Source organism: Ranitomeya variabilis, chromosome 5 (genome assembly GCF_051348905.1).
Source record: "Ranitomeya variabilis isolate aRanVar5 chromosome 5, aRanVar5.hap1, whole genome shotgun sequence".
In the NCBI taxonomy this organism is placed as follows: domain Eukaryota; kingdom Metazoa; phylum Chordata; class Amphibia; order Anura; family Dendrobatidae; genus Ranitomeya; species Ranitomeya variabilis.
In genome coordinates this window covers 289,569,400-289,591,761 of record NC_135236.1, presented here as the reverse complement: position 1 = coordinate 289,591,761, position 22,362 = coordinate 289,569,400, and the positions used below count along the sequence as shown (strand labels likewise).

The following is a 22,362-nucleotide window of genomic DNA, read 5'->3' as shown; positions in this document are numbered from 1 at the left end:
TCAACCTGGTTGGTGCCAAGATGCGACCGTCCAGGCTGAGAACCTCTGGTGACTGAACTGCTGCGAGCGCAGCCTCAGTAACCGGCGGTGACATCATCGAGGTTACCTCCAGTCACTGAGGCTGCATTCCCAGCTGGGCTGAACTGCCGTGACCTCGGTGAGATCCCCACTAGCACTGTGAGAACTGCTCCCGCTGTTAATAGCTGCAGCAGGCGTTGGATGATGGGAGCTGACACCAGTGAGTGGAGGTAAACTTTGTACCTCCAATCACAGCTGAGCCCTAAAGCTGTCTTTTGAGTGGGAACCGCGGCTCTCTGACCGGCGGGGATGATTTCACCACTGATCAGAAGCGGTGTTTGAACGCTGTCATGCACATGACAGCGTGGCAAACACTGGATGTTTCGGGCGCCCCCATTCAAGTAAATGGGGTTCAAATTCTTGTCCGGGTACTGTTCTGGTACCTAAACCCGAACTTTTTGTAACTGGTCGGCCAGACCCAAACATCCAGGTGTCCGCCCATCTCTACTTAGAAGTACTTTATAGTTAGGGTTTTTTTTATAAATGACCTAGCCACTCATTAATTACTGAGCACCACACCAGAATACCAACCCCCTTTTATTCCTGTTTGCTTTATGCTGAAACAACCAAACTACTCAGTCTGAAAGTCCTTACCTTGTTTGCACTGCTGTGGTATTTCTTTATTTACCTTGGTCCTTGTATTATGACTCATTTATCATCATTCCAGGCAATGTCATTCAAGCATGAGCCAACAATTTGTGAAAATGTTAGTGCTGTTTATCTTTATCATAATATAACGTTCAGACATAGTTTTAAAACAGTTCCCACGAGTTTTTGACGCTATATATTTTTTCTGCCAAAAAATGCAGCAATTTGCATTTCCAGCAAATTAGATGGGATTTATAGATCTTGCATGCCCATTGAACTTTTTTACACACGCTGGCTTAGTCCCTGCTCTACTGATCATGAGTCGGTTGTCAATTCTGACTTATGCTAAGTGGAATTTTGTCACTGTGCAATATTCTTTTTAATACACAGTGGCAGTGCGCTCTCTCTCTGGCTCTGATCAGAAGTGACACGCTGTGCCAGTAACAGAGCACACTGTCAGTGCTTATTGTAAGGAGATAACTTTGCAAGCAGGGATAATAGAGACCAGTCCCACCCCTGAAAGTATCATCTTTGGACCTTGATTGGGGCTGCTTATCCACCTTCTGGACTAACCTTTCATCAGTTTTTCTTCTGCCATCATTGTCCAGGGACGTTAGCTACAGTGCCATGGGCTGTAAATGTCTTGATTGTGTTGCACACCATGGACAAAGGAACATCAAGATCTCTGGAGATGGACTTGTAACATTGAGATTGTTGATATTGTTCAGCAATTTTGGTTCTCAAGTCCTCAGACAGTTCTCTTCTCCTCTTGCTGCTCTCCGTGGTTAGTGTGGCACACACAATGCAAAGATTGAGTCAACTTATCCCCTTTTTATCTGGTTTCAGGTGTGATTTTCATATTGCCCACACCTGTTAATTGTCATAGGTGAGTTTGAACAAGCATCACATGCTTGAAACAAAGTTGTTTATTTTGGAAAGGTGCCAACAATTTTGTCCGGCCTGTTTTGGTGGTTTTGTGTGAAATTATATCCAATTTGCCTTTTTTTTTTTTTTTTCTTTTTTTTTTTTTTTCCTTTTGTTCTACTATAAACAAGGGAAATAAATATATTTTTTAACAAAACGTGTGTAATTGCAATAATTTTCTGAGAGAAAAAACTTCATTGTCGTGAAAAATTTCAAGGGTGCCAACACTTTAGGCCGTGACTCGATAGAGATTTAGGATTAAATTAGTGTTCATTTCTAACCACTCTTTTAAGCACTGATGATGACAAAAAAAATAAACATAATACTCTTCTGTCTTCATTTTTCATTGTCACTTCTCTGGCACTCCAATTCAAAAGGGGCAGGCGGTCTGACATTGTTGAGCAATGTCACACGCTTTACTGGCTTGCTCGGTTCATTGTGCAGATGGCGAATACCATGCCATAGCACTGAGTACAGATCGTCTCAGGCCACCACTTCCATTTCATTAATTGCCATAAATGAGATTTTGATATTGTCTTTAATTGATTTTGGGACTAAATCTCGCTATTAAGCTTTATCTTCATGTGTAAAGCAATACAGATAGGGTCATTAAATCACATAAGAGCACTGGCAGCACCCACAATTGTTATGAAAGCAGTGTACCCCTGCTGACCACAGATGGAGTTACATCGAAATTCATGATAGAACAGCGCTGTCTAGAAGAGATGCCGGTAAGCTCACTATAGTGTCGATTCCATGAGGAGCATGTTTTCATTCTGTGCTTCCAGAGCTCATCTTGATGCAATTCTTTTATAGCCTGGTGACCGACTATATGCCAAAACTTTGCCACTGTAAACTTGCTTCTCATAGAACCAAAATTCTGATAAACCTGTCAAGAAATAGGTTTCGATCTTTTTTTTTTATTTTGCATAAAGTTACAAAATTCAGATTTCAGTAGATTACAGACTCAATATTTTTTGTAGATTACTATGAAGAATTGAAAGCTTAGCCAGCTGCTTCAACACTAGACTATAACCCTATTAACTGCAGTACATTTGTGTTCTGGCTGAGTGTGCTCACTATGTATGGGAGCAGCCATTGCCATTTTTGTAAAAGTAACAACCAGGTCTGACTCCATATTGGCTGCTGCATTCCATGGAACGGTCAATACATTTAGGGTATGTGCACACGTCAGGATTTCTTGCAGAAATTTTCCTGACAAAAACCGGACATTTCTGCCAGAAATCCGCATGCGTTTTTTTTTTTTTGCGGTTTTCCCCAATGCATAGAATAGCGGGAAAAACGCAGAAAATCCGCAAAATTAATGAACATGCTGCTTTTTTACTGCGATGCGTTTTTTTCGCGAAATAAAACGCATCATGTGCACAAAACATGTAGAATGCATTCTAAATGATAGGATGCATAATGTATGCGTTTTTAATGAGTTTTTATAGCGTTTTTATCACGATAAAACCTGAACGTGTGCACATAGCCTCACACTTTCCATGGTTACTCACAAAGTAATGGTCATTTGTTGGTAAACAAAAATAAAAATCTACCGTAATTCAAAACTAACAACGAATATAATGTTAATATAATAGCAATTTTGCAAAACCTGCCCCAATAGAAGAGTTGAAAATGCCAACATCTCTGGTTGCTTAACTCAATCTTCCAAGATGTGGCCATTTAGAGCGATCCCATATTTTATACAAATGCTCCATACTTTTTCTAGGTTTATGGCTTCTATGTTATTGTTCATTTTGAAGCACAATAATGTCTGTTTTTCTGTCTCTCTGTTCCACAGGTTTAGGCCATTTAATTTCTTGCATCCTCATTAATGGAGCCCAATATTTCAAGCGCATCAGTGAGTCTGGAATAAAAAAGATGTGCCGAAATATATTCGTACTTCAGCAAAACCTCACCAATATCACTATGTCCCGTGAAGCTGATCTGGATTTTGCACGGTAATGTGGATAATGATCCTTTTTTTAACAAATGCAGCATTAATCATTGTCACAATATTATTATTTTTGCTCAATGTCCCGTGGCTAAAAATGGGAACTAAAATGTGAAAGTGTAATCGAACACCAGAGACCTATGACTGCTGGCACGATTGCACCAGGTGGGTTAGCTTTAACCCCTTCACAACAAGCGCCGTACATATACTGCACATGTCATGTCTCTCCCTTTGATGTGGGCTCCGGCATATATCAGCTATTTTAAACAGCTGACATGTGTTCCTTACAGCGCGGGTGGAATCGCGATCCACCCGCGGCTGTTAACCTGTTAAATGCATCTGTTAATCTCTGACAGCAGCATTTAATGTAATCCTGCTGGAAGCACGTCACGAATCCTGCCCATCGGCGCTCGTATCACATGACCGCGGGTCACCAATGGGTTGGCATTACACATATTTGGTATCGTCGCTTTCAGAATCACCCGATCTGTCAAGATATGAAGGAAAATTAATCCAGTCTGTAAACAGCATAACGAAAAATAAAAGTCAAAACTCCAGAATTAAGTTTTTTTGGTCACAACATTACATTAAAATGCAATAACGAGCTATCAAAATGGTATCATTAAATACGTCAGCTTGGTGCGACAAAAAATAAGCCCTCACCCAGCCCCAGATCACGAAAATGGAGACTCTACAGGTCTCGGAAAATGACGCAATTTTTTTTACTTTTTATTTTTAACAAACTTTGTATTTTTTTTTTCACCACTTAAATAAAAAAGAACCCATGCGTGTTTGGTGTCTATGACCTTGTAATGACCTGGAGAATCATAATGGCAGGTCAGTTTTGGCATTTGGTGAACATAGTTTTAAAAGAAAAAATAGTTGTGGAATTGCACTTTCTTTGCAATTTCACTGCACTTGGAATTTTTTTCCGGTTTTCGAGTACACGACATGGTAAAACCAGTGGCGTCGTTTAAAAGTGCAACTCGTCCCACAAAAATCAAGCTCTAGCATGGCCATATTGACAGAAAAATAAAAGAATTATGGCTGAGAGAAGAAGGGGAACGAAAAACAGAAACGCAAAAATGAAAATGGTGCTGCAGCGTGAAGGCTTTAGTAGTTGACATTTATTTAGTTTTTTTATTGCTGACAACATTTTCCTTCTCGTTGAATCTGTGAAGCTGCAACGATACTTGTAATAGGTGAAATTACTTTTTTTTTTGCTTATTACTAGAGAAATTTTAGCATTTTCAAACTGTTGTAAAATGTACTAGACACTTTTTGAAAAGAAGAAAAATCTGTGTTTGGAGCATAATACATTTCAGAAACCTTTAATATAAGGAAAGGAGTTTTGCCATTTACCTTTTATCTGCCGTGTATTTTCCACTATGTACGTCACATAACATTTTCAAGTGTGAAAGAGGTTTATCTATATGACTGTGGTGGACTAGTATAATAATTGGCAGACCCGTCCTTTTCCATGAATGAACCTTTTTTTTTTTGAGGTTGCTGCTTTTTTTGCTGACTCTGCAGATAGGTATAGCTTTGCTGACATTTTGAGAAAATGGGTTAACAGTGCTCCGGAAGCTTGGATGTGATTATGTTTAGACAGCAAAAATGTCCGACAATAACGTTTCCATGAATCGATGTTCTTAAGCAGAAGTGGTGGCCAGTTTATATGCACATTAAAGTGCGGAATGTTTAACCCCATGAGAGAGAATAAAGGTTTTGGATTCTGAATGTATGCGAAAATAATAATAATTTATAAATAATACTAGGCTATGTGGTGGACTTTTCCATCAGCTTTTAATAACCGTTTCCCAGAAAAAAAAATTGTAGAATAGTTCCAGTATGGCTTCCAAAAGAAGATTCCAAAAACCCGCCTGTCCAACAAGTCTGCAGTGCAGTTCGGTCCCGACTGTTTTAAAGTATGTTTTCCACTGAAACACCGCAGCATGTCGTAGTCAAACATACCTTGCCGAGATCATTCACCAGTGCCTGATACATGCTGCTCGATCCACAGGCAGCATGTCCGGTTCCCATTAATATCTTATCTCTGTATAAATGCCATCCTAGCTTCCACAGGGCAATGTGAGGTTATAACTCAGATAAAAATAAGCAATTCTGTAAAAAATAATAAAAATATCGTAAGCATAAGAATCCAGAGTCGTATCATGGATTACATGGTTTGTGGAAACTGAGTATTTTTTGTTTTTCACTACTATTGTAATTGTTCTTTTTTTATGTGGAATTTGGGCACATACAAATAATTCATCAAGTTTCATGCTTTACTGTTATTACATTCCATTTAGTGCCCCTCAAGGCTCTGTCCTTGGACAAGAGTCACCATCCAGAGAACTACTCTTTGTTAGACCTGGTGCTAATGTTTAAGCTGGCAGACAGGTGTGAGCCACACATCGTGGCCTGCGAGCCACACATAGTGGCCTGCGAGCCACAAGTTTGGGACCCCTGCACCGGAGCATAGTAGCAACTTGGAGTGTAATTTATAAATTCTTAATAAACCGCTCTCCTGTCCCACCGACCCTGTGGCCTGTCATCTTCATTTCTTCCTTTCCCCTTCTCTCTTTGTGCACTCCCTCTTCAGCCTGCATACCTCTATGCCAGGGCATTTGGCGACAGTTAGGCTTTTGGCATCATTGTGCGCCATGCCTATATGGCAACGTGCATCATGACGACATGGTGCACTGTCATCTCAGAGGCTTAGTTGGCGCTGGAAGCCCCGGCATAAAGTCAATCAAGCCAAAGAGGAAAAATACTTTTTAACAGGGAAAAGCTAAAAGTAAAGGTGCGGAGAACTGGGTGGTGAACTTTGTAGGTACTGTGACAGGCGAGCGGTGAGGTATTATTAATTTTTATTAACCTTATGCCAGCACTCTAAGGTCCATAAAAATGGTGGCTGCAGCTGCCATTTTGATGAATTTGCGCATTGGAATTACAAAAAAAAAATGTATTCTGGAAAATACTAGTTTTTGTAAAGAGAATTTTTGTAAGAGAATTCCGTTCCACTCGAATAAGTTCCCTTTTCTTAGAAAATACAGCGCTGGCAGTTTTCACAAACTTTACCAGTCTTTCCCATTAAGGGCACGCATTTCATTATTGCTAATGGGCTAGAGAAGCACACAGCATCGTCTCTGTCAGACATTTCATCTTCTGATAAATGGAAATATTCAGTAGCTCCCGTGCATTTTGCGATACAAGTCAAGCAGCAACATTTTTCAATGAGTATTGAAAGCGAAGTGTGCTGCACTTGGATGCGTCTAGCGTCTGCATTGTAATAACAGACAGTAGTCCCCTGACCTTCTTATTTCATGTAGTGTGGTGGGAGCCAGAGCTGGGGGCAGCTGCCAAATTGTGTAAAAGGGGGGTGCTAATTGCTGCACTTTGTCTTGTTATCCGTCAGTGACAATGTGTCAGGAGTCATATGTACAACAGGAAATGAATTATCCATGGCGCACAAGCGTCTGGAAGGGATCCCCTGCCGTTCCTGTTAATGAAAGTTGTCCCACGCATGTTCTCTGCCTGTGTGTTCCAGCTCTTCTCATTTGGTTAAATGCCTTTACTTCCCGTCTTACCTGCTATCGCTTGTGCATATCAGATAGCAACAGTTAGATGATCCTAAGTGTATACATGTCATGTGTCCTGTATGTATGTGGGTAGAAGTGCTTCATACACACTAATTCAATTATCTGATCATTTAAAGAGCAAATGCCAAAAAGGAACAAGTCACAGAATCTATGGAGCATCTGAGCTCCGGAGACAACTGAGAAACCGAGCTCTAACAATTTCATATATCCCAATAACGGCAGATGGCGGACGGCTGTCAGTCAGTGTGCAGTCTCACAAAACATCGGACCAATGTTAGTCTATGGGGCCGTAAACATGCCTGATTTTTTCCTTAGTCTGTCCGAGGAAAAAAAATCACTGCATATCTGAGTTTGATTGAATATTTGGATCACACTCGGCCATGCAAGTCAATGAGTCTGTGGTAAACATCTGAGTGCACTCGGATGACATCTGAGTGCAGTCCAATTTCCGCTCACTGATACAATAAGGACGATCAAGAAATTGTTTTCATCTTCTCAAAGTGTGCTACTATTCTCTCATCCAAGAGAATCTGATCACATTATGCTGACACTCTAATCGGCCGATTCTCTCGGATGAGAGAATCTACGGCCATCTGCACCAGCATTAACTGGATTCAACAAGGTACAAACGAGCTCCCACTGATCCCAGTAACAGGAGACCTGTGCAGGTTTTTGCAGTGTTGTGTCTGCAAGAACAATAAAACATAAAGTATATCAAGTACCTTCTTAATGTAGATTTAAACCTTGACCTGTAGCATACACAGTTGAAACTAGAAGTTTACATACACTATATAAAGCGACACATATGCATGGTTTTCTCAATATCTGACATGAAATCAGAAAAAAACTTTCCTGTTTAAGGTCAATTAGGATTACCATAATTATTAATATTTGCCAAATGCCAGAATAATGAGAGAAAGAGAATGTTTTAAGGTTTTTTTAATTACTTACTGCAAACTCAAAAGTTTACATACACTAAGATTACTATGCCTTTAAACAATTCTGGACTGCCCATATTTTGATGTAATGTGTTTGTAAACTTGGCAACATCTGATTTAATTAGAGACACGCCTGTGGATGTAGTTTAATGCACACCTGAAACACACTGCTTCTTTGTGTTGCATCATGGGAAAGTCTAAATAAATCAGACAACATAGCAGGAAGACAATTGTGGACTTCCACAATTCTGGCTCATTCTTGGGTACAATTTCAAAACACCTGAAGGCGCCTCGTTCATCTGTACAAACAATTATATGCAAGTACTGATAAGATGCGAATGTCCAGACATTATACCACTCAGGAAGGAGACGGGTTCTGTGTCCCAGAGATGAACGTGCTTAGGTCCAACGAGTGCATATCAACCCAAGGACAAAAGGAAAAGACCTTGTAAAGATGATGGTGGAAGTTGGTAAGATTGTGTCAATATCCTCAGTGAAATGAGTACTGTATTAAAGGGAACCTGTCACCTGGATTTGGCGGGACCAGTTTTGGGTCATATGGGCGGGGTTTTCGGGTGTTTGATTCACCCTTTCCTTACCCGCTGGCTGCATGCTGGCCGCAATATTGGATTGAAGTTCATTCTCTGTCCTCCGGAGTACATGCCTAAGCAAGGCAACCTACAAAACTGGATCAGTTACACCAGATTTATCAGGAGGAATGGGCCCAAATTCCAATCAACTATTGTAAGAAGCTTGTGGAAGGCTATCTCAAACGTTTGACCCAAGCGCTTCAGTTTAAGGGCAATGGTACCAAATACTAATGAAATGTATGTAAACTTATGACTTTGCAGTAAGTAATAAATATGCCTTAAAACATTCTCTCTCTCTCTGGCATTTGGCAAATATTAATACGGTAATTATGGTAATCCTAATTGACCTAAACCAGGAAAGGTTTATTCTGATTTCATGTCAGATATTGAGAAAATCATGCATATGTGTCTTTTTATATAGTGTATGTAAACTTCTGGTTTCAACTGTATGTTGAGTTGTCCTTTAAATTAATTTAATATGTATTGTTACTGAGGCATAGCTGGAGGTTCATCTGGGGAAGGTGGTGAAACACTTTTGTATGGTAACCTAACCTGGGTAACCATGTTCAAAAATACAGAGGGGCTCCCTAATTATAGTGGGCACCTCAGCAAATGAAAATGGTGTTACTGAAAAAAATCACTGTATGAAGAGTAGGACTGATATTACCACCATGAGGTAACCATATATTGGTAGATACCAATCCTGCAGAACCTATTAGAGATTACAGTACACTTATAGATATTTGTCTCTATTACTTAACCAAGAAATACCAACAGTGCTCCTCTTAGTGCTACACATAGCAATAGTACTCCATTTGAGCACTCTATACAATAAAATTGCCTACTAATATGTTAATGCCATTTGTGAACACCCTAGAAAGCAATCTTAGCCTCTTTTTACTAATTAAAAGGTAATAATGTCTTCAATGTACCCTCCATTATCGTTAAAATGCCTCAAACGCCCAATAATATAATAATGCATTTTGAGTGTTCACTGAACAATTAATGACTCCCCAAGTGCCCCTAAAGAGTTAAACTGCATCATCATTGCTCTACAAACAGTAATAAAGCCCCCTGAACTCCCCCATTGAATAATGCTCTAACAAAGGCATTAATAATGCTCTGATTTCCCCATATATAGTGTCCACTGATCCACAATGTATATTAGAAATTCTCCCTGATCCGCTAATATATTACCGTATATACTCGAGTATAAGCCGTCCCGAGTATAAGCCGACCCCCCTAATTTTGCCACAAAAAACTGGGAAAACTTATTGACTCGAGCATAAGCCTAGGGGAAAATGCAGCAGCTACCGGTAAATGTCAAAAGTAATAATAGATACCAATAAAAGTAAAATTAATTGAGACATCAGTAGGTTAAGTGTCTTTGAATAGCCATATTGAATCAGGAGCCCCATATAATGCTCCATACTGTTCATTATGGCCCCATAAGATGTTCCATATTAAAATATGCCCCATATAATCCTGCATAAAGGTTAATAAAGGCCCCATAAGATGCTCCATAGACACGTTTGCCCAATATAATGCTGCACAAATGCTGATTATGGCCCCATAAGATGCTCTATAAAGATATTTGCCCCTTATAGTGCTGCACAAACGTTATGGCCCTATAAGATGCTCCATACAGACACTTGCCCCATTTGCTGCGATAAAAAAAATAAATCACATACTCACCTCTCCATCGCTCAGGCCCCCGGCACTTTCAATAGTTACCTGCTCCTCGTTCCGGCGCCGATCTGTCTCCAGCACTGACGTTCAGCAGAGGGCGCGCACTAACTACGTCACCGCGCCCTCTGACCTCAGCGTCACTGCTGGAGACAGATCGGCGCCCGGAACGAGGAGCAGGTGACTATCGTGCAGCGCTGCGCTCCCCTCCCCGTATACTCACCTGGTCCTGCCGCTGTGTAGATCCTGCTTCTCCGACGCCGCAGTGCTTCATCCTGTACTCAGCGGTCACATGGTCCCGCTGATTATAGTAATGAATAGGCGGCTCCACCCCTATGGGAGGTGGAGCCGAATATTCATTTACTGTAATGAGCGGGACCATGTGACCGCTGAGTACAGGAAGAAGCTGCTGCTGCCGGCGCCGGGGAAGCAGGGACCGAGCCTGGACTAGGTGAGTATTTTTAGACAGCCCCCGCTCCCCCTCCCATGCCGACCCCCGGTATGACTCGAGTATAAGCCGAGAGGGGCAATTTCAGCCCAAAAAAGTGGGCTGAAAATCTCGGCTTATACTCGAGTATATACGGTAAGTCTTTTGATCTCCCCATACATACTAGTAATGCTCTCTGATCACTCAGCTGTACTAATACTGCCTTCTGATACCCCCATATATACTGATAATGCCTTCCCTACATATATAGCAATAATGCCTCATGATCTCCTCCCATATTTACCTGTTATGCCCATTGAGTTGTCCTACAAAAATGTTATGTGGAAGAAATTAAAATAAAAAAATGCCTGTATATACTATGAAGAGTCTGTCAGAGTTGGTGTCCCGGCGCAGGCAGTGCGATACAGTGACGTTAGCGCCAGGACGCTGATGTCCTGTGCAAGCCCCTGTGGCCTACAGAACCGAGCATGGTAAGGTAGGGAGACCATGGTTCTCCTCAGTGTCCTATGCACGCTGATACAGTGAACAGTGGCGGTTGCTCTGGGTGGGCCCAACCTTGGGCACGCACCATCTAGCTGATGCAAGACAGAGGTTGTCAAGGATAAGATGCCCTAAAATCAACCTTGGTCATTCCCGCTACATGCCTCAGTCAGTGATTGGCTGAGCAGGCACTTTCGTCCATTTCCAGTGGTATGACGTAGAAGAACAGACTGGTGTGGGCAGGGCAGGCATCAAGATGGGAGTGTCTGGGGGGATTAGCGCAGGTTAGTGTCAATCCTTCATTTTTTTCAAACAATATGTGGCATTTCACCAATAATTTCTATTGCCTTTAGATTTGGTGAATGGCATGTTCTGCTTGTTTGGATGCATTCACCATGGCATTCTGCCACATCTTGCCTTGTAGATCGTCTGCTTTATTTCAGCCATATAAATTACTGTTTTGCTGGATTTATCATATTGCAGTTCTTCACGAACTGTAAGACGTATCTGGGGGAGGTAGTTTTGACATGAGGCTCATATGCTCATCTTCGTTTCTGCACAGAGCAGCGCTCTTGTTCTCCCTGGGATAAGCTTCATTACTGATCACTACCCTTAAGGACATGTTCCTTTGTGTAGAGATCCGGCATGAGAAAATAATCTCGGATGTGAGCTGGCCATAGAGTAACACTGGGCCGAGTGCTATGCCATGTTTTATCATATATCACTCAGCCATATTGTATGGTAGTGTAACTCCGGCCTAAGGGTTTGATTCCTCAATTAGTTTTTAAGTCACTATTTTTTATGTCTTGTATTCGCTGACAATTTCTGCCCCATATTCATCAAAATGGCGCACACAGTTCATGAATTTTGCGAGAAGTAAAAAAAAAAGGTATTTATTTCTGTCTTTAACCCTTTACCGACATCGGGCGTAATAGTACGACGACATGGTAAAACCAATGGTGGTGTTCAAAAGTACAACTCGTCCCGCAAAACCCTCACATGGCCATATTGATGGAAAACTAAAGTTATGGCTCTGGGAAGGAGGGGAGCGAAAAAACAAAAAAAAGCTCCGGGGGTGAAGGGATTAACCATTTTTTTTCACTCTTTGAAGCAAAAAGTCACATCTTTTTCAAAATGTCACAACCATTGCTTGAAAATTTCTGATGAGAACAGAATCCCTTCAGGGGGAATTCAGTGGGTATTCAAATTTCCAGATCCTATCCCAATTTGTAGTACGTGTAATAATAAGAATAATAATATTCGCATATGCCTCCAATTAGACATGTATAGTTTTTCTGATTCTTTGTCTCTTTCCTCATGTACAGGCATTGCAGGGCCTTAGGTATCCAGGGTTACGACCAGTGATATAATGACAATGAGTTAATTACCGTAGTTGCTAGTGGTCATAACCATGGATATCTAAGGTCCTGCAATGCCTGCACATGAGGAAAGAGATATAGTGAATCAGAAAAACTATACTACATTTCTAATTGGAGGTATTTGCTAATATTATTATTACACCTACTACATATTGGGATAGGATCTTGGAGATGGAAATTCCCCTTTAAAGTACATTTTCGATAAATTTTGAGACTTTTGTAAATGTGTTAATGGAAGGTGAACTTGGTGCAAAACACAAAAAAATAGACATAAAAAAGGTGCAAATCCAATAATGAGTCAGGCCTTTGCGGGTTTTGCTTCTATTAAAGTACATTTTAATCAATAGATTGTATGTGTAAGAAAAAGAAGTTCCATAACTGAATATGTTAAAAAAAAAAAAAATATTCCGGTACTGTGATAATCTTACAGCAGGGGTCACAGCTGATTTTTTCTATGAGCTAAAATAGCAGGGAGATATTTTACCTCACAGAAATAATATCATCCCATACTGTATATTCTTCCTCACGTGCCTTCTTTTATTGTCCCAATTACCCTGAAAGATCCGAGACCTGGTGCATGGCCAGTATGATTATCTCAGCACAGGGATATGTTTAAACACATCCATTTGTGGAGCTTATATACACTGCTCAAAAAAATAAAGGGGACACTAAAATCCCACATCCTAGATATCACTCAATGAAATATTCCAGTTGCAAATCTGTATTCATTACATAGTGGAATGTGTTGAGAACAATAAAACATAAAAATGATCAATGTAAATAAAAATTAATATCCCATGGAGGTCTGGATTTGGAATGATACTCAAAATCAAAGGGGAAAATCAAATTACAGGCTGACCCAACTTCAGTGGAAATGCCTCAAGACAAGGAAATGATGCTCAGTAGTGTGTGGCCTCCATGTGAATGTATGACCTCCCTACAACGCCTGGGCATGCTCCTGATGAGATGGTGAATGGTCTCCTGAGGGATCTCCTCCCTGACCTGGACTAAAGCATCCGCAAACTCCTCGACAGTCTGTGGTGCAACGTGACGTTGGTGGATGGTGCGAGACATGATGTCCCAGATGTGTTCAGTTGGATTCAGGTCTGGGGAACGGGCGGACCAGTCCATAGCTTCAATGCCTTCATCTTGCAGGAACTGCTGACACACTCCAGCCACATGAGGTCTGGCATTGTCCTGCATTAGGAGGAAACCAGGGCCAACCGCACCACCATATGGTCTCACAAGGGGTCTGAGGATCTCATCTCGGTACCTTATGGCAGTCAGGCTACCTCTGGCGAGGACATGGAGGGCTGTGCGGCCCTCCAAAGAAATGCCACCCCACGCCATTACTGAACCACTGCCAAACTGGTCATGCTGAAGGATGTTGCAGGCAGCAGATCGCTCTCCACGGCGTATCCAAACTCTGCCACGTCTGTCACATGTGCTCAGTGTGAACCTGCTTTCATCTGTGAAGAGCACAGGGCGCCAGTGGCGAATTTGCAAATCCTGGTGTTCTGTGGGCTGTGAGCACACCCCCCTTCTGTGAACGTCGGGCACTCAGACCATCCTCATGGAGTCGGTTTCTAACAGTTTGTGCAGACACATGCACATTTGTGGCTGCTGGAGGTCATTTTGAAGGGCTCTGGTAGTGCTCCTCCTGTTCCTCCTTGCACAAAGGCTGAGGTAGCGATCCTGCTGCTGGGTTGTTGCCCTCCTACAGCCCCCTCTACGTCTCCTGGTGTACTGGCCTGTCTCCTGGTAGCGCCTCCAGCCTCTGGACACTACGCTGACAGACACAGCAAACCTTCTTGCCACAGCTCGCAATGATGTGCCATCCTGGATGAGCTGCACTACCTGAGCCACTTGTGTGGATTGTAGAGTCCGTCTCATGCTACCACGAGTGTGAAAGCACAACCAACATTCAAAAGTGACCAAAACATCAGCCAGAAAGCATTGGTACTGAGATGTGGTCTGTGGTCCCCACCTGCAGAACCACTCCTTTATTGAGTGTGTCTTGATAATTGGCAATAATTTCCATCTGTTGTCTATTCCATTTGCACAACAGCATATGAAATTGATTGTTAAACAGTGTTGCTTCCTAAGTGGACAGTTTGATTTCACAGAAGTTTGATTTGCTTGGAGTTATATTCTATTGTTTAAGGGTTCCCTTTATTTTTTTGAGCAGTGTATTGGCTTATAAAATGTATTTTGTCAGTAGAAAAACCCCTTTAAGACAGCCAGAAAGAAGAAGAATAATCTGCTTAAGGCCTCCACTAATTTTGTGCAACTCTCACTTATTTTCCATTGAGCTGTATAAATCCATATTCAGTGAGCTCCTCCTCGTGGTATTATTAGAAGCTAGAATTTTCCTCTTTTTCTCTCATTTTTTCCCTCCTCTGCATGCTTGCTCCTCTTTACACTGAGCTGGATTGGCTTAATGTTGTTTCCAGTGTTAAACCCCCTGGTATCAGCTGTATATTGACTAATAATGATAGTGTGTCAGTCCCCGTTAGTGTCACTGCTGTGTTTTTACAGTTGATAGATCCCACTAAGGTTAATTCCTACTAGTGACCCATAGACCCAGCATTTTTAACTGGGAAATTGCTCACATGGTAGGAAATCACAAGAGGAGTGCAGATAATTGGCTTATAATAAATGGCTGTTTTTTACCCACATTAACTTAATTCTTATATCTTTCATAAATGTTTTATAAGGTGGTTTTAATACTAATGCAGTCCACCCCAAAGCTTTGTGGAATTAAAAACTGTTCAGCTCATCTTGGTCCTAAGGATTCTTTATTACATCAGCGCAGCCTGATATTGTGTTATCATCCAAATAGGACAACTATCCTGGAGGAGAAAATCCCCCATCCACGAAGCGGCAGCAGCTGATATATTCAGGTTTTCATTATACTGTACGCAGCATCATGTGGGGCCATTATACAGTATGGAGCACTGTGTGGCCATTATAAAGTATTGAGCAACATGTATGGCCATTATATATTATGGAGCATCATATGGTGCCATTATACTGTTTGGGGCATCATGTACTGTGCTGCATCACGTGGGGCCATTATACTGTACACAGCATCATGTGGGGACATTATACAGTATGGAGCACTGTGTGGCAATTATACAGTATTGAGCATCATGTGTGGCCATTATACAGTATTGAGTATCATGTGTGTTCATTATACAGTATGGAGCATTGTGTGGCTATTATACAGTATTGAGCATCTTGTGGGGCCATTATACAGTATTGAGCATCATGTGAGGCCATTATACAGTATGGAGCACTGTGTTGCCATTATACAGTATTGAGCATCATGTGTGGCCATTATACAGTATTGAGCATTATGTGTGGCCATTATACTGTACGCAGCATCATGTGGAGCCATTATACAGTATGGAGCACTCTGTGGCCATTATACAGTTTTGAGCATCATGTGTGGCCATTATACAGTATGGAGCACTGTGTGGCCATTATACTGTACGCAGCATCATGTGGGGCCATTATACAGTATGGAGCATCATGTGTGGCCATTATACAGTATTGAGCATCATCTGTGGCCATTATACAATATGGAGCACTGTGTGTCCATTATACTGTACTCCGCATCGTGTGGGGCCATTATACAGTATGGAGCATCATGTGTGGCCATTATACAGTATTGAGCATCATTTGAGGCCATTATACAGTATTGAGCATCATTTGTGGCCATTATACAGTGTGGAGCACTGTGTGGCCATTATACTGTACTCCGCATCATGTGGGGCCATTATACAGTATTGAGCATCATGTGAGGCCATTATACAGTATGGAGCACTGTGTTGCCATTATACAGTATTGAGCATCATGTGTGGCCATTATACAGTATTGAGCATTATGTGTGGCCATTATACTGTACGCAGCATCATGTGGAGCCATTATACAGTATGGAGCACTCTGTGGCCATTATACAGTTTTGAGCATCATGTGTGGCCATTATACAGTATGGAGCACTGTGTGGCCATTATACTGTACGCAGCATCATGTGGGGCCATTATACAGTATGGAGCATCATGTGTGGCCATTATACAGTATTGAGCATCATCTGTGGCCATTATACAATATGGAGCACTGTGTGTCCATTATACTGTACTCCACATCGTGTGGGGCCATTATACAGTATGGAGCATCATGTGTGGCCATTATACAGTATTGAGCATCATTTGAGGCCATTATACAGTATTGAGCATCATTTGTGGCCATTATACAGTGTGGAGCACTGTGTGGCCATTATACTGTACTCCGCATCATTTGTGGCCATTATACAGTATTGAGCATCATGTGTGGCCATTATACAGTATGGAGCACTGTGTGTCCATATTTTTTCTATTTATAATTATTGTTTATGAAACAGTGTGATCAGCAGTGCTAAATGGGTGTGGTTAGGGTGTGGCTAGTTGTGAAATGGGTGTGGTCAGAGGTGTGGCCTAAAATTTTCCGCTACGCTCCCTAAACTTTGTCCCACTTACCCTTCTCCAAAAGTTGGGAGGTATGTGGTTTATGAGGCACCCTTGGATTCTGTTTCAAGAATCTCTGCAGTTTCTCATACAAGTTGATTCTACTGATTAGTTACATGATAAAGGTTTTCAAATTATCAAGATATGAAATCCAGTGACAGCCCAATTTTTTCCTTTTTCATTTCCCCCTTTTCCTCTTTTCTTTACGTTATATCTGTGTAACTTATACAAGGTTATTGATATATTTTCTAATCAAAAGTTAGCAAAGTTATTATACAGACTTATCATTATTCCGAATCTGTAAGGGGTGAAGGAGTTCCCTTAGCCTAATGTTTATTTTGCGGCTTTTTTCCCATATAACTATTTAATAAAAATATATTGAACATAAAAGGATTGTCCACTACTACGACAACACCTCATTCTGAATGTTTAACACTGAATGTGATAACGCCAGTCGCTGGCATCACTGTTTCCACATTTGGATGTATAAGTAATCAAGTGAGCAGCTAGCCGCAGCTCTTGCTTCCTATTAGTTTTGCACCCGAATGAGGGGACAGTTACACCATTGCTGATTTGGCACAACCTCAGGTGAGTACCGGGAACAGGAGTGCAGACACCGCTGGAACAGCACCGGCACTGGAGGTGAGTCTTGAGTGTTTTTATTTTAAAGGGAATCTGTCACCTACAGTAATTTTGGGCCTATAAACTGCGGCCACCGGCATCAGGGGCTTATCTGCAGCATTCTGGAATGCTGTAGAGAAGCCCCCGATGTATCCTGAAAGAGGAGAAAAAGAGGTTAGATTATACTCACCCAGGGGCGATCCCGGAGCGGTCCGGTCCGATGGGCGTTGCGGTCTGGGTCCGGCACCTCCCATCTTCATACGATGACGTCCTCTTCTTTGCTTCCTGTCGCGGCTCCTGCGCAGATGTACTGATTTGCCCTGTTGAGGGCAGCGTAAAGTACTGCAGTGCGCAGGCGCCGGGAAAGGTCAGAGAGGCCCGGCACCTGCGCACTGCAGTACTTTGCTCTACCCTCAACAGGGCAAATAAAGTACGCCTGCGCCGGAGCCGCGACAGGAAGCAAAGAAGAGGACGTCATCGCATGAAGATGGGAGGCGCCGGACCCGGACCGCCCCTGGGTGAATATAATCTAACCTCTTTTTCTCATCTTTCAGGTTACATCGGGGGCTTATCTACAGCATTACAGAATGCTGTAGATAAGCCCCTGATGCGGTGGCCGCAGCTTATAGGCCTAAAATTAGGTGACAGATTCCCTTTAACAGGGGCAAACATTCGGAGTGAGAAGTGTTTATCCTAATGGTGGACAAGCCCTTTAACCCTTTCTCCAAATCGATAGCCAACCCTGTAATAAATGGAGGCACTGGATCTGCAGAGTAATAGCTGTTCTTACAAAGTGACTCCGCACTCTGGCTTACAAAGAGAACAGCCCCAAGTGGGGGAATCGTCTCCATAATGTGTATGAGCCCAAACATGGGATGTGAACAGTCTGCAGAGATTTACTTACACATTAATTATCTTGGAGTTAAAATGTTCGTGAGTGTGAAGTCCTTTTTTTTCGTAAATACTTTGCTGACCATTAATTTGAACTTCTATCGTGGTGTTTCTACTACTGAATAATGCATGGTCACTCTGTTTGATGCCCTGTTTGGAGTTTATTTCATAAGAAGACCTTAAACTGTAAGTTATAATATTGTCAATAATTTGGTCCAGCAATGGCTTGTGTTTTTTTCGTTAGTCTAGGAAAACAACAGATGGCTTCACAAACTGTAAAGTTATTTCTGTGTGCATAAAGTTATTATAGATGGTCCAAAACAGCTACAGGGCACTCCTCTCGCCCACTACGTGCGGAGAAGAATTTCTTGGGTAATACTGCCATCTAGTGGCAGGTTCTGGTAAATGTGACACCACGGGATCATTTATTGCAAGTTAAATATCTCTTATGACATTAAACTCATATTTGTTCCTTGCTGCCAAAAATACTGTTGCAGGAGATTGGAAGACTTGATATTGATCAAATTACATTAAAACTCTCAACGATCATGCTTAGAGCTCATTCACAAGACAATATTTTCAGTCCGATTGCTTTCCGTGGAAAAAAACGGACAGCACTCGGATCATTGCTCTTCACTGCGGCAGTGCAGATGAGGGATATATTTCACTGACCAAATCGTATGAAAAAAAAAATCACACCGTGCACTTGTTTCTTCCGTAACTCAGATGAGACTCGCCCATTCAAGTCTATGGGTGGAAAGTAAAAAAAAAATTGGATGCCGTACAGAGCCACAGAATAGCATCTGATTTTTACGGATACATTGCAATTCAGCAACATAGGAAGCTGTAAATGGTCCTGTAAATTATTAATAGCTGCTGCTGTAAGAAAACTGATTGCATATGGATGACAAGTGAGGAAAATATGTTTTTTCCTGGATGAAACTCTGAACTTTTTTTATCAGCCTCACCCTAAGTGGGGAGTTGTCCAGTATCCCTTTATTTAACAAGACTTGGCTACCATGTATCCAATTTTCAGAGGATAAGGGTATGTGCACACGTCGCGGTTTTGACGCTGCAGCAGTTTTCCCTGAGTTTACAGTACCATGTAAACCTATAGAAAACAAAATCCACAGTGAACATGCTGCAGAAAAAAAAGTGCGGAAACGTAGCGTTGTTTATTCCGCAGCATGTCAATTCTTTGTGCGGATTCCGCAGCGGTTTACACCTGCTCCATAATAGGAATCCCAAGGTGTAAAAGCGCAGGTGGAATCTGCACAAAATCTTCAAAAAATTGCGGTAATTCGCAGGAAATCCGCAGTGCGGTTTACCTGCGGATTTACCAAAATCATTCTGGAAAAATCCGCACTACTTTCTGCAACGTGTGCATGTGGCCTAAGAGATTGCCTTCCATAGGAAACCGGTGCTGTCCATTGTAAAGCTGGGGATAATTTTCCCTTCTTGTTACCTAGCCTTCTCTTCTTTTTTATTCTTTTTCATTTCTATTCTGTTCTATTTTTATGTAGTCTGGTGACTTTTTATGTTCTAATTCCTAAAAGAAGAGCAGGGTGAAGGAGGTACTCATATTAACCCCTTCCTGACATGCGTCGTACATATACTGTTCAAGCAATGAGAAGTATATGTACTGTGCTGCAATCACGCGGCCTCACGCTGAGCGCCGCGGCGATCGGGTGCAGATGTCGGCTCTGTGTGAAAGCTGACACCCTGCAGCAATGCCCATTATTGGTGCTAGCACCGATCGCGGGCATGATATCGAGGAGATCGCACACAGGGAGGGCGCTCCGTGAGTGCTCCCATCAGAACAAGGTAATTTGATGGCGTTGTCCTGATGGTCTCTATGGAGAACCCCGGCCACAAGATGGCCACGGGGTCCTTCAGGGAAAGTGGGTTGTCAGTTCCTACTCAGAGCAGGAACTAAGACTCCTCCTTCCCTGCCTGTCAAATGCTGCTCTGATGCCCCGAAGTGCAGAAGAATTACAGAGTATCAGATCAGCGATCTGTCAGTACACAGTGATATGCCATCCTGGGACAACGTAAAAAAATAAATAAATAAAAACTGTAAAAATATTTTTTTGAAATCCCCAAATAAAGAAAAAACAAAAAGAAACAAATATTTTTCCAATAAATACATTTATGTAAAAAAAATAAACAGAAAAAGTACACATATTTGGTATTGCCGTGTACATAAGGTATAAAACTGTCCCACTAGTTAACACCTTCAGTGAACATCGTAAAAAAACAAACGAGGCAAAAAACTATGCTTTATCATCATACAGCTGATCAAAAAGTGCAATAAAATGCAATCAAAAAGACAAATGTAAATAAAAATGGTACCGATGAAAACGTCGTCTTGTCCCGCAAAAAAACAATCCGGCATACAACTCCATCAGCAGAAAAATAAAAAGTTATAGCTCTCAGAATAAAGCGATGCAAAAATAATTCTTTTTTTCTATAAAATAGTTTTTATTGTGTAAAAGCGTCAAAACATAAAAAGAAAATATAAATGGGGTATCGCTGTAATCGTTATGACCCAAAGAATAAAGCTGCCTTATCAATTTTCCCACACGCGGAACAGTATAAAAATAAATAAATAATAACAGAAAACAAATTCTGAATTACTGTTTTTTGTTCATTCTGCCTCCCAAAAATCAGAATAGAAGGCGATCAAAAAATGTCATGTGCCGGAAAATGGTACCAATAAAAACATCAACTTGTCCCGTAAAAACAAACAAAACAACAAAATTATAGATCTCAAAATACATGGATGCAAAAACTATTTTTTGCAATAAAAGGCGTCTTTTAGTGTGTGACAGCAGCCAAACATAAAATCCGGACATAAATCTGATATCACTGTAATGGCACCGCCCCGAAGAATAAAGTTGCCTAATCTCTAAGGCTATGTTCACACGATCCTTTTTTTGATCCTTTTTTTTTCAGGTCCTTTTTCCATGCAGGGTACAGTCCAATGTTACTCTATGGAAAACAAAAACCGCTGTGCCCACTATCCTTTTTTTCTCAGGCAAATCCGCGAGGATTTGCCTGCAGAAAAAAAGAAGTACCATGTCACTTCTTTCTGCGGATTCAGCTCCTGTTTTCAACAGGCACCAATAGGAAAGTGCTGTTGAAAACCCGCAGAGGAATCTGCAGAAGAAACTGCAGGAAAATCAGCAGTGCAGTTTTGCACTGCGGGTTTTCCAAATCAGGACCTGAAAAAAAAAAAGGATCAAAAAAAGGATCAAAAAAAGGATCGTGTGAACATGGCCTTATACTGCACGAGGAATGGCGTAAAAAAATAAATAAAACCAATTGTTAACCTGCTGTTGATTTTTTTCATTCTGCCTCCCAAATATCGCAGTAAGGCTCGGTGCACATTTATCCTGTGCTGAGTGCTCACAGTGGAATTTTTGTGTAAATCTCTGAAATACGTGATTCAGACAGAATCTCTGGCAGAAGATTCCCTATAATGAGGCAGATGGAAGCACTGTGGATGTCGTCTGACCTGTGATCAAGCGGTGTCCATCTTTCTAGGATTGCATAAAAGTGCCGTTCGCCACAGTTTTGTGCACTTCTAAAAGGACACCGCTGAACAGAGGCCAGACGGAGTCCAGAGTAACTCAGCTGCCCTATTATAGTGAATGGATCCCTCGGGGT

At 41.6% G+C, this 22,362-nt stretch overlaps 1 protein-coding gene across 1 annotated transcript in view; it reads left to right on the top strand.

Moving 5' to 3' along the window:
* EXOC4 (exocyst complex component 4) overlaps window positions 1-22,362 on the top strand; it is a 605,068-nt gene that overhangs the window by 530,107 nt on the left and 52,599 nt on the right. Inside the window, exon 17 of the mRNA XM_077264444.1 lies at window positions 3,395-3,554. Coding sequence (XP_077120559.1) covers window positions 3,395-3,554 — 160 coding nt within the window. The remainder of the gene's footprint in view (window positions 1-3,394; window positions 3,555-22,362) is intronic.